General features: G+C 44.0%; 1 protein-coding gene across 1 annotated transcript in view; it reads right to left on the reverse strand.

The window, feature by feature from the left end:
* The window catches only part of LOC148435881 (cytochrome P450 4B1-like), a 351,835-nt gene that overhangs the window by 188,301 nt on the left and 150,104 nt on the right, over positions 1-13,430 (reverse strand). The window contains exons 4-5 of the mRNA XM_088465383.1: positions 10,556-10,683; positions 3,043-3,167 (exon numbers count right to left, since the gene is read on the reverse strand). Of these exons, the coding sequence (XP_088321509.1) occupies positions 3,043-3,167; positions 10,556-10,683 (253 nt within the window). The remainder of the gene's footprint in view (positions 1-3,042; positions 3,168-10,555; positions 10,684-13,430) is intronic.

Here is a 13,430-nt window from a genome sequence, read left to right on the forward strand (position 1 = left end):
ACACAGTCACCATACACAGACCCCCATACACAGTATCTATCACAGACCCCATACACAGTTACCATACACCATATCTATCACAGTCACCATACACAGACCCCATACAGTTACCATACACCATATCTATCACAGTCACCATACACCATCTCTATCACAGTCAGCATACACAGACCCCATACACAGTATCTATCACAGACCCCATACACAGTTACCATACACCATACCTATCACAGTCACCATACACAGTCACCATACACAGTCACCATACACAGTATCTATCACAGACCCCATACACAGTTACCATACACCATATCTATCACAGTCACCATACAGTCACCATACACAGTCACCATACACAGTCTCTATCACAGACCCCATACACAGTTACCATACACCATATCTATCACAGTCACCATACACAGTCACCATACACAGTATCTATCACAGACCCCATACACAGTTACCATACACCATATCTATCACAGTCACCATACACAGTCACCATACACAGTATCTATCACAGACCCCATACACAGTTACCATACACCATATCTATCACATTCACCATACACAGTCACCATACACAGTATCTATCACAGACCCCATACACAGTTACCATACACCATATCTATCACAGTCACCATACACAGTCACCATACACAGTATCTATCACAGACCCCATACACAGTTACTATACACCATCTCTATCACAGTCACCATACACAGTGTCTATCACAGACCCCATACACAGTTACTATACACCATATCTATCACAGTCACCATACACCGTATCTATCACAGACCCCATACACAGTTACCATACACCATATCTATCACAGTCACCATACACAGTCACCATACACAGTCACCATACACAGTATCTATCACAGACCCCATACACAGTTACCATACACCATTTCTATCACAGTCACCATACACAGTCACCATACACCATCTCTATCACAGTCACCATACACAGACCCCATACACAGTTACCATACACCATATCTATCACAGTCACCATACACAGTCACCATACACCATCTCTATCACAGTCACCATACACAGACCCCATACACAGTCACCATACAGAGTCACCATACACAGATCCCATACACAGTCACCATACAGAGTCACCATACACAGATCCCATACACAGTCACCATACAGAGTCACCATACACAGATCCCATACTCTGTCACCATACACAATCTCTATCATAGTTTTTGCTCCTGCGGGAGCCCCGATCTATTCTGGTCAGGCAACCCCTGTGCCATCTGACAATTTACTGCCACACTGACCACAACACTTTTACCGCACCTATCTCCACCGTGCACTTCTCTGGGCACCCTTCTCAAAGCCACCACAACATCAGGCACAATGCAGTCCGCTGCTGGCTTATTCAGTGAATGTCCCTCTGTGCTTGCCTTCTGCTTGGCCTCTTCTAACCGAAACTGTTCCAAAACGATGCCCATCTCTGCCCTAACCACAGCTTCAGCTGCCTCATCAGCCACACCACTCTCTTCCCTAGGTGGAACTGATCCATATGGGGCACCTAGAGGCACAACAGACAAAGGGAACCCCTCATCCTCTGTGCCCCAAGCACCACACATAAAGTCACTCACCTGAGGGTTCACTGGTTCACTGAAAAAGCCCTCCACCGATCATCTCCTTTCCATGCTGGAATCCTTCCTCTCTGGCCCCTGCACTTGCTGGAATCTGCCATGTCAGCACAAACCACTTCATTACTGCCTTCAGCACCACACTGCACAGCAGCCTGCAGGTGCTCCGCTACTCTGTAATTGGGAACTCCTTCACCACAGCTGTTTGCAGTAATTCAGCATGCCTTTGCTCAGCCACTTCATTCTCTTAATCCTATTTAATGCAGTAATTCTTGCTTTAACCCTTTCAAGGGCTGTCAATATTGACTGAACTTCATCATTTAATGCCGGCTTTTCACACTTATAACAGTGGTTGTCTTTTTTCTTCTTAGCATTTAACCTAAGAGAGAGCTTTCTTGATTCTTTCAGTAACTCCTCAATTGTTCGCCCAGCATACTCTTCATCCTCCTCGCTGAGGACACTTTCTGCTGCTGACTCCATGTCACTGCTGGCGGCTTCCTCTCCCTCCATCTTGACTTGAACAACCCCATCCCGCTTCACCCCCGGTAGGGCTGACATTGGCCGCTGCCACTCCACCCTGAGTTACTTCACTCGGGGAGTACCCTCCGGAGGTTTGGGGGGAGCCGTCCCTAGCTCCAATTGCTTCATTGGAGCTGCACCTGCACCGCTGCCTCTTCTCGCACCAGGCTGGCCAGCTGCCGACAATACCCAGGCACTTCTCCTCCTCAGCTTTGCAGACTCCTGATCAGCACAGGGTTGGGAATTCTTTCCCCCAGGAGGATCCATCCCTCCTGGGGAAGTGACAGGGGAAACCCCTGCTCCACTGCCAAGTCAGCAACACACCAGCAGCTCACAGAAACTGCCTCCTCCCAGGACACGCCTCTCTCTCACAGGGGCAATGACAGGCTGTGAGGAGGGGAATGGGGGCAGCAGGAAGCCACAGACTGAGAGTTATATAGTGAGGGGACCAGAGCCCCAGCAGCACAGAGTATATCAGGAGGTGAGTAATGTGTCAGTGAGGACAGGGCTGCATGTGACAGGGGCAGTGACATGATGTGAGGAGGGGAATGGGGGCAGCAGTAAGTCACAGACTGAGAGTTATATAGTGGGAGGAACAGGGTCCCCAGCAGCACAGAGTATATCAGGAGATGAGTGATGTGTTAGTGAGGACAGGGCTGCATGTGACAGGGGCAGTGACATGATGTGAGGAGGGGAATGGAGGCAGCAGGAAGTCACAGACTGAGAGTTATATAGTGGGAGGAGAAGGGTCTCCAGCAGCACAGAGTATATCAGGAGATGAGGGATGTATTAGTGAGGACAGGTCTGCATGTGACAGGGCCAGTGACATTGTGTTAGGAGGAAAATGAAGGCATCAGCAAGACCAAAAATTCAAAAGCACCACCCTGGTAAAATGACTTACTTGTCTGTCTGGCAATTGCTGTTGTAACTGAAGGCGCACTTCATGATGCTGTCTAGTGTCATCAGACTGACATATTGGAAAAGTTCAACAGACTCTTTCCGATTCTCCAGTGAATCCCATTTGTCCTGTTATGTAAAACAAGTGTCACATGAGGACAACTGATGGCACTCTGGTAGAACACAATGGTATGCACTATTTGCCAATATATTCTGGTTGGGATCCGTTCAAGATGCCGGTGGACGGGATCCCAGATGTCAAGATCCCGATCCACATGCCCGGGATTCTTCACTATCGGGATGCTGGCGTCAGTCTTTTCACCGCCGGCATCCCATCCATCAATATATCATACCGATTCCATTCTGGTTTATAGGAAGAATTGTTATCTGAGCTTTGGACTTGATGTGCCCAATGGTTATCGAACATTACAGATGGTGAGTGGTCTGTGTGTGCGCAGAACGGGTCCTACAATCTCCCCCTCAGACCCTCCCAAGCTGCAGCCTTTGGAGGTGGATGGTCTCCGTTCTTGGAATTAGGGGCATGTCACCCCCGTTTTCAAGGAGGGACAAGGCCATGGTCTGCATTGGTGGATGCAGATTTCCAGGCCGGCCAGACTGCTGTAAGTTTCAGCCGTTGGAACCCAGTTTGGAAACCACTGTTACATAAAAATAATGTTAGATGGATGAGTGGATAGATATCAGTGGGCCAGTGCAAACATGTTGGGAATTATAGTATCTCCTTAATAGGTTAATCATGTGACTGGCTTATATCATAAAGAGGCTTTGTGATGTCACTCACCTTTGGTGTAAAGTCACTGCATGGAATAAATGTATGGTAAGCTTATTTTTACCTAAATGTTATATGAAAATAATGGTAGCTGGATAAACAGTAGATAGATTAAATGGGTGAAGTGTAGCCAGATTAAGATTTATCACCATAGTAATCAAATTATGTGACAGGCTAACATCATACTCAGTGTTTGTGATATCACTCAGCTTTGGTACAATTGTCTCTGGTGTAGAGCTGTCTATACATTATATGAAAATAATGGTAGATGAATATAGCTAAATCTCAGTGATTAAATGCACACAGGTTGTGATATGTCACCTCTGTATGCTGATCATGATAGGTCACCTCTGTATGCTGATCATGATAGGTCACCTCTGTATGCTGATCATGATAGGTCACCTCTGTATGCTGATCATGTGACCAGTAACAACCCTGGATATCTCTAAAACCTAAACTGTTGGGACTGAGTTTGGGAACCTCTGCTATAGATGAGTACAGCTAGATATCAGTGGTTAAATGCATGTAGGAGATATAAATATTCTCTTTAGGTTGATAATCTACAGTAAGCATCATAAACAGCCTTTGTGATGTCACTCAGTTTTGCTGTACCAATCATTGCTTGGTATAGAACTGTCAGTTATCAGCTTTTTCTGATGATGAGACATGTCAACGAGTAAGGTAAGTTTACAATTTATTAACATAAATGTTATATGAAAATAATGTTAGATGGATAAGTAGTGTAGATAGATATCAGTGGTAGGATATAGGAATGCTGGGAATTAGAACAATAGAAAATAACCCTAGGTGCAAGGTGTAAAGCTGCTGCTTTAAGGGATTGCCAACCCTTAACCCTACATCGGGCGCACCTCTGGGACTCCCAGGTTCGGGTGCAGTGTGCCTGACAGGCGCCTGTTATAATGTTGTAATGTACTTGGGCACATGCATTGGTATCTGGAAGCAGCTCTGGTAATGTTAAAAAATATTTTTGTGTGGCCAAATGGCACTGGATATTCAAATATGAAAATGTAGGACAAATAATATGGTACTTAGTCCTTATTGCAGATGGAGAATCCTGACGCATGTTCCCTCATATGTAGAGTTCTCGAAGTCTCCCAATAGTGTTCATTTAGTACATGAAAAAGACTAAATACAGAAAAAATGTCTTTAAAGGGCTGGTGGGTTTTCTCTGCAGTGTCTATTTATAATAGTATAATTCTATTCATTGGTCGGGTGTAGTGGAAGCGTACCCTGACTCACGTTCAAATAAGTGAATGTAATCCCAAAAAGGTTTCTTTATCCCTTCTATTTTAAATGATTTTCTGTATGTATGCCACTTTCACAAAGAGGGGTTGGGTCATGCATACCCTACTCACGTGGTAAGTATCTTGTGTTCTGCCTATAACGGTTTCTTTAGGTTTACAACAGGATTCTCTTGTAATATATCTCCATACAGTAGATCCTCAAAAGAAAGCGGAATGGTGCCATATATAGTACAATGTTTTTAATGATAAAATAACATAAAACACAAAACATAAAATCCAAAAAAAAAGGAAAGATATTGACCTGTAAATTAAGCAGATATTGCCAGGTCTCCCGTTTAGTTGTCCAGTAAGTTCCTTATAACCAACGCGTTTCAACCTGTCACTGCAGGTCTTTTTCAAGGTATAAGGATTGGTACATACCAGGGTGCTTTAAATACCCTGTCTGACCAATTAATTGAACATAGGAACTTAACTGGTGTATATTGCAAAACGTATATATTAAAAACCTAAGTATAGTGTGTAGTAATTCATGTTCCTGGGCACCAGATTAACCCAACTGTTCTCACTTGTGTACTTATTTGCCCACCGGAGGTGATGACTGGTGTGTTCCCAATAATAATCCCTATCCAGCTCTAACCTTCCGTTCGACATCCAGACCGAACAAATTAACATTTTGGATGTGATGATCTATATAGAAGAGGGGAAGATACAAACTAGAACCTACCAAAAACCTACGGATTCCTCAACATATATACAAATGGGCAGTTACCATCATAATCAATGGCTTGAATCCATTCCAGGAGGTCAATTGAAAAGAATAAGAAGGAACTGCTGTAAAATAGAGGACTTCAAAGACCAAGCCGAAGAGATGAAAAAAGCCTTCATAGCTAGCGGATATAAAGAAAATATAATACTAAGTGGGCTTTCATCTCGGACTTTAATTCCCAACATCGGGAAATTGAGAGGATTTCGGAAAACACTGGTCAATATTAAAAAGGGACCCGGTTCTGGGAAAAGTAATTCCCCAGAAAACAGTTCATATATATATATAGGAAGGCAGCGAATCTTGCCACTAAATTAGTTAGAAGTGCACATCTAACCGAAGAAAATCTAAATACCAATAAAACCGTTGGGTTTCAACGATGTGGCCTATGTCTAGGGTGTAGGAACGTGAAAAAACCCGGGAAAGAGAAAAAAATTGTAACCGTTAATATCAATGGACAAGAATTCACCATAAATGAATTCATTACATGTAACTCCAAAAACGTTATTTATGCCATTGAATGTCAGTGTGGGCTATACTATATCGGAAGAACAACAAGGAACTTGAAAACTAGGATTGGAGAGCATCTTAGGAATATTAGAAAAAGTGTAGTAACACATTCACTATCAGCCCATTTTAAAAATTTCCACCATTGCGCGACAGATGGGATAAAAAAAATTTTGGTATTAAAAATAGTAAAAAAGCCCATACGATGTACCGACAATATGATGGCGATCGCTAGGGAAGAAATGAAAATTATATACCAATATAAAACATTAACCCCTGGCGGCCTCAATCAAGACTTCGAATTTTAATGGTTTTTGTAAGTAAACAAACCATTTTAGACGTTTCTAAATTTCCTTTTAATAATTGATCATCTTTTTAACTTTTCTATAAGTTATTGATTTTAGTATTAGGTCTATGCTTTTATGTATAAAGTATATACTATTAATGATGTTATATTTTTATGATGCCCATTTTTACATCTCATGCCCTAAATGATCTGTGATGCTGCTATTTATCCATTATGGTAGGGTCAATATTGTTTTTAATTATAACGCGATTGCCCCATTTTTTAGGGGATTACATTATGTAGCCGAAGTACCTTTAATACTTTGGTCATTTTCCTTTGCGGGATGTCCGGTATATGTGTTGCCAGTTTTTTACACTTTGGATTTGTTTAGATGCAACTAATGAAATGGCACGTTATTATCTGTGTTAATCTGGACCAATATGAAGGCTCCGTAATTGGGAGACTGTTCTTTTCCCATGAATTTTCACCCTATCTCCGTCCTTTACCGGAAGAGTGTCACCAAGGTGTGACGTGACTTCCGGCTGTATTGACGAACTATGCGGGCGGTGTTTCGTGACTGTGCCCGTTGGTTGGTGTAGATGGACGCCACGTGCTCCGGGGGGGGGGGGGGGGGGAAGAGATTTGGATGATACACAAGCGGAAGGTTAGAGCTGGATAGGGATTATTATTGGGAACACACCAGTCGCCACCTCCGGTGGGCAAATAAATACACAAGTGAGAACAGTTGGGTTAATCTTGTGCCCAGGAACATGAATTACTACACACTATACTTAGGTTTTTAATATATACGTTTTGCAATATACACCAGTTAAGTTCCTATGTTCAATTAATTGGTCAGACAGGGTATTTAAAGCACCCTGGTATGTACCAATCCTTATACCTTGAAAAAGACCTGCAGTGACAGGTTGAAACGCGTTGGTTATAAGGAACTTACTTGACAACTAAACGGGAGACCTGGCAATATCTGCTTAATTTATAGGTCAATATCTTTCCTTTTTTTTTGGATTTTATGTTTTGTGTTTTTTGCTATTTTATCATTAAAAACATTGTACTATATATGGCACCATTCCGCTTTCTTTTGAGGATCTACTGTATGGAGATATATTACAAGAGAATCCTGTTGTAAACCTAAAGAAACCGTTATAGGCAGAACACAAGATACTTACCACGTGAGTAGGGTATGCATGACCCAACCCCTCTTTGTGAAAGTGGCATACATACAGAAAATCATTTAAAATAGAAGGGATAAAGAAACCTTTTTGGGATTACATTCACTTATTTGAACGTGAGTCAGGGTACGCTTCCACTACACCCGACCAACGAATAGAATTATACTATTATAAATAGACACTGCAGAGAAAACCCACCAGCCCTTTAAAGGCATTTTTTCTGAATTTTTTCTTTTTCATGTACAAAATGAACACTATTGGGAGACTTCGAGAACTCTACATATGAGGGAACATGCGTCAGGATTCTCCATCTGCAATAAGGACTAAGTACCATATTATTTGTCCTACATTTTCATATTTGAATATCCAGCGCCATTCGGCCACACAAAAATATTTTTTATCATTCTGTTCACATTGGGATTTTGTGAGTTTCCCTCCTTTTGTGTTAGGCAGTAGGTGTTGCGCACCACACCCTATAGTCGCCCTTTTCAATATTTAAGCTCTGGTAATGTACCTGGGAGCAGCACTGGCAATGTACAGTACCCGGGAGCAGCTCGGGTAATGTACCTGGGCACATTCAATGGTACCTGCGAGCAGCTCTGGTAATGTACCTGGGCGCATGCATTGGTACCCGGGAGCAGCTCTGGTAATGTAACTGGGCACATTCAATGGTACCTGCGAGCAGCTCTGGCAATGTATCGGGGAGCATCTCTGGTAATGTACAGTACCTGCGAGCAGCTCTTGCAATGAACAGTACCTGGGAGCAGCTCTGGCAATGTACAGTACCTGGGAGCAGCTCTGGCAATGTACAGTACCTGGGAGCAGGTCTGGCAATGAACAGTACCTGGGAGCAGCTCTGGCAATGTACAGTACCTGGTAGCAGCTCTGGTAATGTGCAATACCTGGTAGCAGCTCTGGCAATGTACAGTACCTGGGAGCAGCTCTGGCAATGTACAGTACCTGGGAGCAGCTCTGGCAATGTACTTGGAAGCAGCTCTGGTAATGTGCAGTACCTGGGAGCAGCTCTGGCAATGTGCAGTACCTGGGAGCAGCTCTGGCAATGTACAGTACCTGGGAGCAGCTCTGGCAATGTACAGTACCTGGGAGCAGCTCTGGCAATGTACAGTACCTGGGAGCAGCTCTGGTAATGTGCAATACCTGGTAGCAGCTCTGGTAATGTGCAATACCTGGTAGCAGCTCTGGCAATGTACAGTACCTGGGAACAGCTCTGGCAATGTACTGTACCTGGGAGCAGCTCTGTACTGTACCTGGAAGCAGCTCTGGCAATGTACAGTATCTGGGTGCATTCATGGGTACCTGCAAGTAGCTCTGGTAATGTACCTGGGAGTAGCTCTGGCAATGTACAGTACCTGGGAGCAGCTCTGGCAATGTACAGTACCTGGGAGCAGCTCTGGCAATGTACAGAACCTGGGAGCAGCTCTGGCAATGTACAATATCTGGGTGCATTCATGGGTACCTGCAAGTAGCTCTGGTAATGTACCTGGGAGTAGCTCTGGTAATGTACAGTACCTGGGAGCAGCTCTGACAATGTACCTGGGAGCAGCTCTGGCAATGTACTGTACCTGGGAGCAGCTCCAGCAATGTACAGTACCTGGGAGCAGCTCTGGCAATGTACTGTATCTGGGAGCAGCTCTGGCAATGTACTGTACCTGGGAGCAGCTATGGCAATGTACCTGGGAGCAGCTCTGGCAATGTACTGTACCTGGGAGCAGCTCTGGCAATGTACAGTACCTGGGAGCAGCTCTGGCAATGTACAGTACCTGGGAGCAGCTCTGGCAATATACAGTACCTGGGAGCAGCTCTGGCAATGTACAGTACCTGGGAGCAGCTCTGGTAATGTGCAATACCTGGTAGCAGCTCTGGCAATGTACTGTACCTGGAAGCAGCTCTGGCAATGTACAGTATCTGGGTGCGTTCATGGGTACCTGCAAGTAGCTCTGGTAATGTACCTGGGAGTGGCTCTGGCAATGTACAGTACCTGGTAGCAGCTCTGGCAATGTACAGTACCTGGGAGCAGCTCTGGCAATGTACAGTACCTGGGAGCAGCTCTGGCAATGTACTGTACCTGGGAGCAGCTCTGGCAATGTACTGTACCTGGGAGCAGCTCTGGCAATGTACAGTATCTGGGTGCATTCATGGGTACCTGCAAGTAGCTCTGGTAATGTACCTGGGAGTAGCTCTGGTAATGTACAGTACCTGGGAGCAGCTCTGACAATGTACCTGGGAGCAGCTCTGGCAATGTACTGTACCTGGGAGCAGCTCTGGCAATGTACAGTACCTGGGAGCAGCTCTGACAATGTACCTGGGAGCAGCTCTGGCAATGTACAGTACCTGGGAGCAGCTCTGGCAATGTACAGTACCTGGGAGCAGCTCTGGCAATGTACAGTACCTGGGAGCAGCTCTGGCAATGTACAGTACCTGGGAGCAGCTCTGGCAATGTACAGTACCTGGGAGCAGCTCTGGCAATGTACAGTACCTGGGAGCAGTTCTGGCAATGTACCTGGGCACATGCACTGTGCCAATAATTGCTCAACTGCATAAACATGTCTGAACCATGCTCTATGGTACCAGATGGAATACAGCACTGGGCCTCATTACCCCAGAGCCCACAGCAGCCACTTTATAACAGGGATGCTGGAAGTGGAACAGCCCTGTGAATAAGATTTTCAGCATGCACCAATTTTTATCTCCTACGTACCAGCATGATGTTAGTAGAATCGGAGATCAGTTTGATATATGGTTTCAGGACATCATAATGAAAACCAGGAGTGAGAAGTCTGCGATGCTGGAACCAAGTATCCCCTGAGAGAACCAGCAACCCCTTTCCTGCACAAACATAGAAACAGAGCAGAGCCCCTGTCATTTACATATATATTATGTTATGGAACATTATACAATAGATAATACTCCTGCAGCTGAGAGACACAACATCTGTATAATAAGCAAGAAAGCATGTGTGTCTGTTTATCCTTTATGCACGGCCAGAGTTTAGGACCTAGCTCCACCAAATTTGGCAGGGTGGTATAGTTTGACCAGGATTAGCTTTTTGCCTAAGTTTGAACTTCCTCAGGGCCACATACTGTCACACAATACCTAGAAATGGGGACACTCTTAAATTATACAGGTTCCAGGGCTAGCTCCAGTGGTAATGCCCCTTACATTACACAGAAATGCCCATTACACTTCATAGCAATGCTTGCCCTTTACACATTATACCACACAGTAATGCACTTTATAGATTATGCCACATAGTAGTAGTTCCCCATATAACACAATATTGCATACAATAGTAGTGCCCCTTATACATTATGCCCCTGCCAGCAATTTGCCTCCCTGTATCCCTCCAGCATCTTGGAAAATAGATTGCCACCAAACTGAGCAAGAGAGTAATTCAGCAGTTTTGGAGATGCCGGATGACCAATAGCTTTGAATGAATGGATGTTCAACAGAACTGCCTTGTGAAATCTCTCAGAAACAGAGTACTCCCGGCAGTTTCCCAGAAGGAGCTTCAGACTTACAGACATTGTTGTTCTTAGTCAAGGCCAAATGGATATGAGAAGCAGGAATGATAGTTTTCTCTGAAACTGTGAGAGAGGCTGAAGGGGTTGAAAACTTTGGGAAAGAGCATCCGTCTTGAGATTTTTGGAGCGGGTCAAAAATAAATAATATAGTTAAAATGAGTGAAGAACAAGGCCCTATATGCTTGCCTAGCATTTAATATTTTACTGGTCTCAATATAGGACAAGTTCTTATGATCTGTTAGCACTGTAATCACGTGATTTGCCCCTTCCAGCCAGTGACTCCAGTCTTCAAATGCCCACTTGATCACCAATAATTCCCAATTCCCGACATCATAATTCTTCTCGACTGAAGCATATTTCTGTCAGAAGAAAGCACATGGATGCAATTTATTATCTTTGAGATCTTCCTGAGATAAAAAGGCACCCACACCAACTTCGGAAGCATCCACCTCAACAATAAAAGGAAGATCCGGATTGGGATGATGAAGGACAGGAGCTGAAATGAATGCTTACTTCAGCGAATTGAACACAGGCAAAACGCGTTGATTACAGAGTTCATTGAGGGACACTAATCAGAGTCTTTCACCTCAGAACTGCGTCCCAAAGTCTGCCGGCAGACACCTACGACTCATCCAGGCATAGAGGAGGACTAATTACTTGCCAAAGTATCCATTGACCTATTGCTTTTGGGTTCAAACCTTTTTGATCTGCAGCATGTTATAAGTTGCCATTATAAGTATCACTTATAGTAGTATTTTTGCCTCGATTTTGAATCTGAGCCTGACGGGAAAACCCCAGCTGGGGCTCGGTTCCCGTCGGATCCCTTTTATCTTTCATAAATTTTCTTTAGAATTAAATTTTTTTATTCAATTTACAAACTAATGAATCCTTCCTTCCTTTCCATGCCTTTAGCTACATACATACTCCATCTCCATCAGGCCTCTTGATCAAAGAAAACATTGGTTTCTTTTTATGGGATCGTATAGTTTATTAAACGGTCATCCTGTCTGCCTCTGCAGTGTCACTCGGTTTCCTAGATGTGCTATGTTGGAAGTGTAACTGCCACATGTTAGTGCTGCCCACAGCTGTCGCTTAGTTCAGTTAGGCCGCTAGCTCGGTGTAGCTTTTTGGCATGAACTGGATGAAAACAATATAGTGAGTAGTTAGGTGGTCAAAATTGACTGGAAATGACTGGAAATAAATGTTATCGAGGTTAATACTGTAGGAACAAAAAAGGCCCAAATGATGTAATTTTAGTTTTTTTTGTCACTTTTCGGAAAAAAAAAAAACATAAAACAAAACCAGTCACGGCGGTTTGGCAAAACCAAAACTGGTTAATGGAATAAAAACAAAACCAGTAAAAAATGGTCTGGCACACATCTCTATTTATAATGAACTGATTTTGTTTCTCAGCAGCAGATAGACATGACGGGTTACTTCCAGGGCCGGCCCTAGCCCAAATTTTTGGGTAAGCGAATATATTTTTTGGCGCCCCCAGGCATATTGTTGCCCATGCCAGAAAAAATTAAGGGGCCGTGGTCTCATGGAAAAAGCCATACACATAAGCCAAACCCCAGTTTTGTCACACTGGATGCATGCCCCCAGATCCCCTCTCCAGTGTATAGATGTGGCGCGCATGCGCACGGCAATTATTACACAAAGCAGCTACCCGCCTTTTGTTTGTTAGTTTTTTTACTGAGGATAGATATGGCTACTATGAAGGTGTATAGAAGTCACCCATTGTCACACACACCAGTCACATGTTGTCTTGCGTACCCACAGCAGTCATCCATTGTCTCATATGCACACACACAGCAGTCAGACATTGTCACACACACACACATTCACCCATTCTCTCTCTCACACACAGTCCCTGTCCTGGACCGGTGGGGGCTCCTCCTGGAGAGCCGGGGTGACACTTACATATAGTCCTCCTTACTTAAATATAGTCCTCCTTCCTTACAAAAGTCATACATACATACAGCTCTCTTTACTTACATAAGTCATACATACATAGTCCTACATATATACATACAGTCCTCCTTACTAACA

Source organism: Taudactylus pleione, unplaced genomic scaffold (genome assembly GCF_031769625.1).
Source record: "Taudactylus pleione unplaced genomic scaffold, aTauple2 ptg001987l, whole genome shotgun sequence".
NCBI lineage: Eukaryota > Metazoa > Chordata > Amphibia > Anura > Myobatrachidae > Taudactylus > Taudactylus pleione.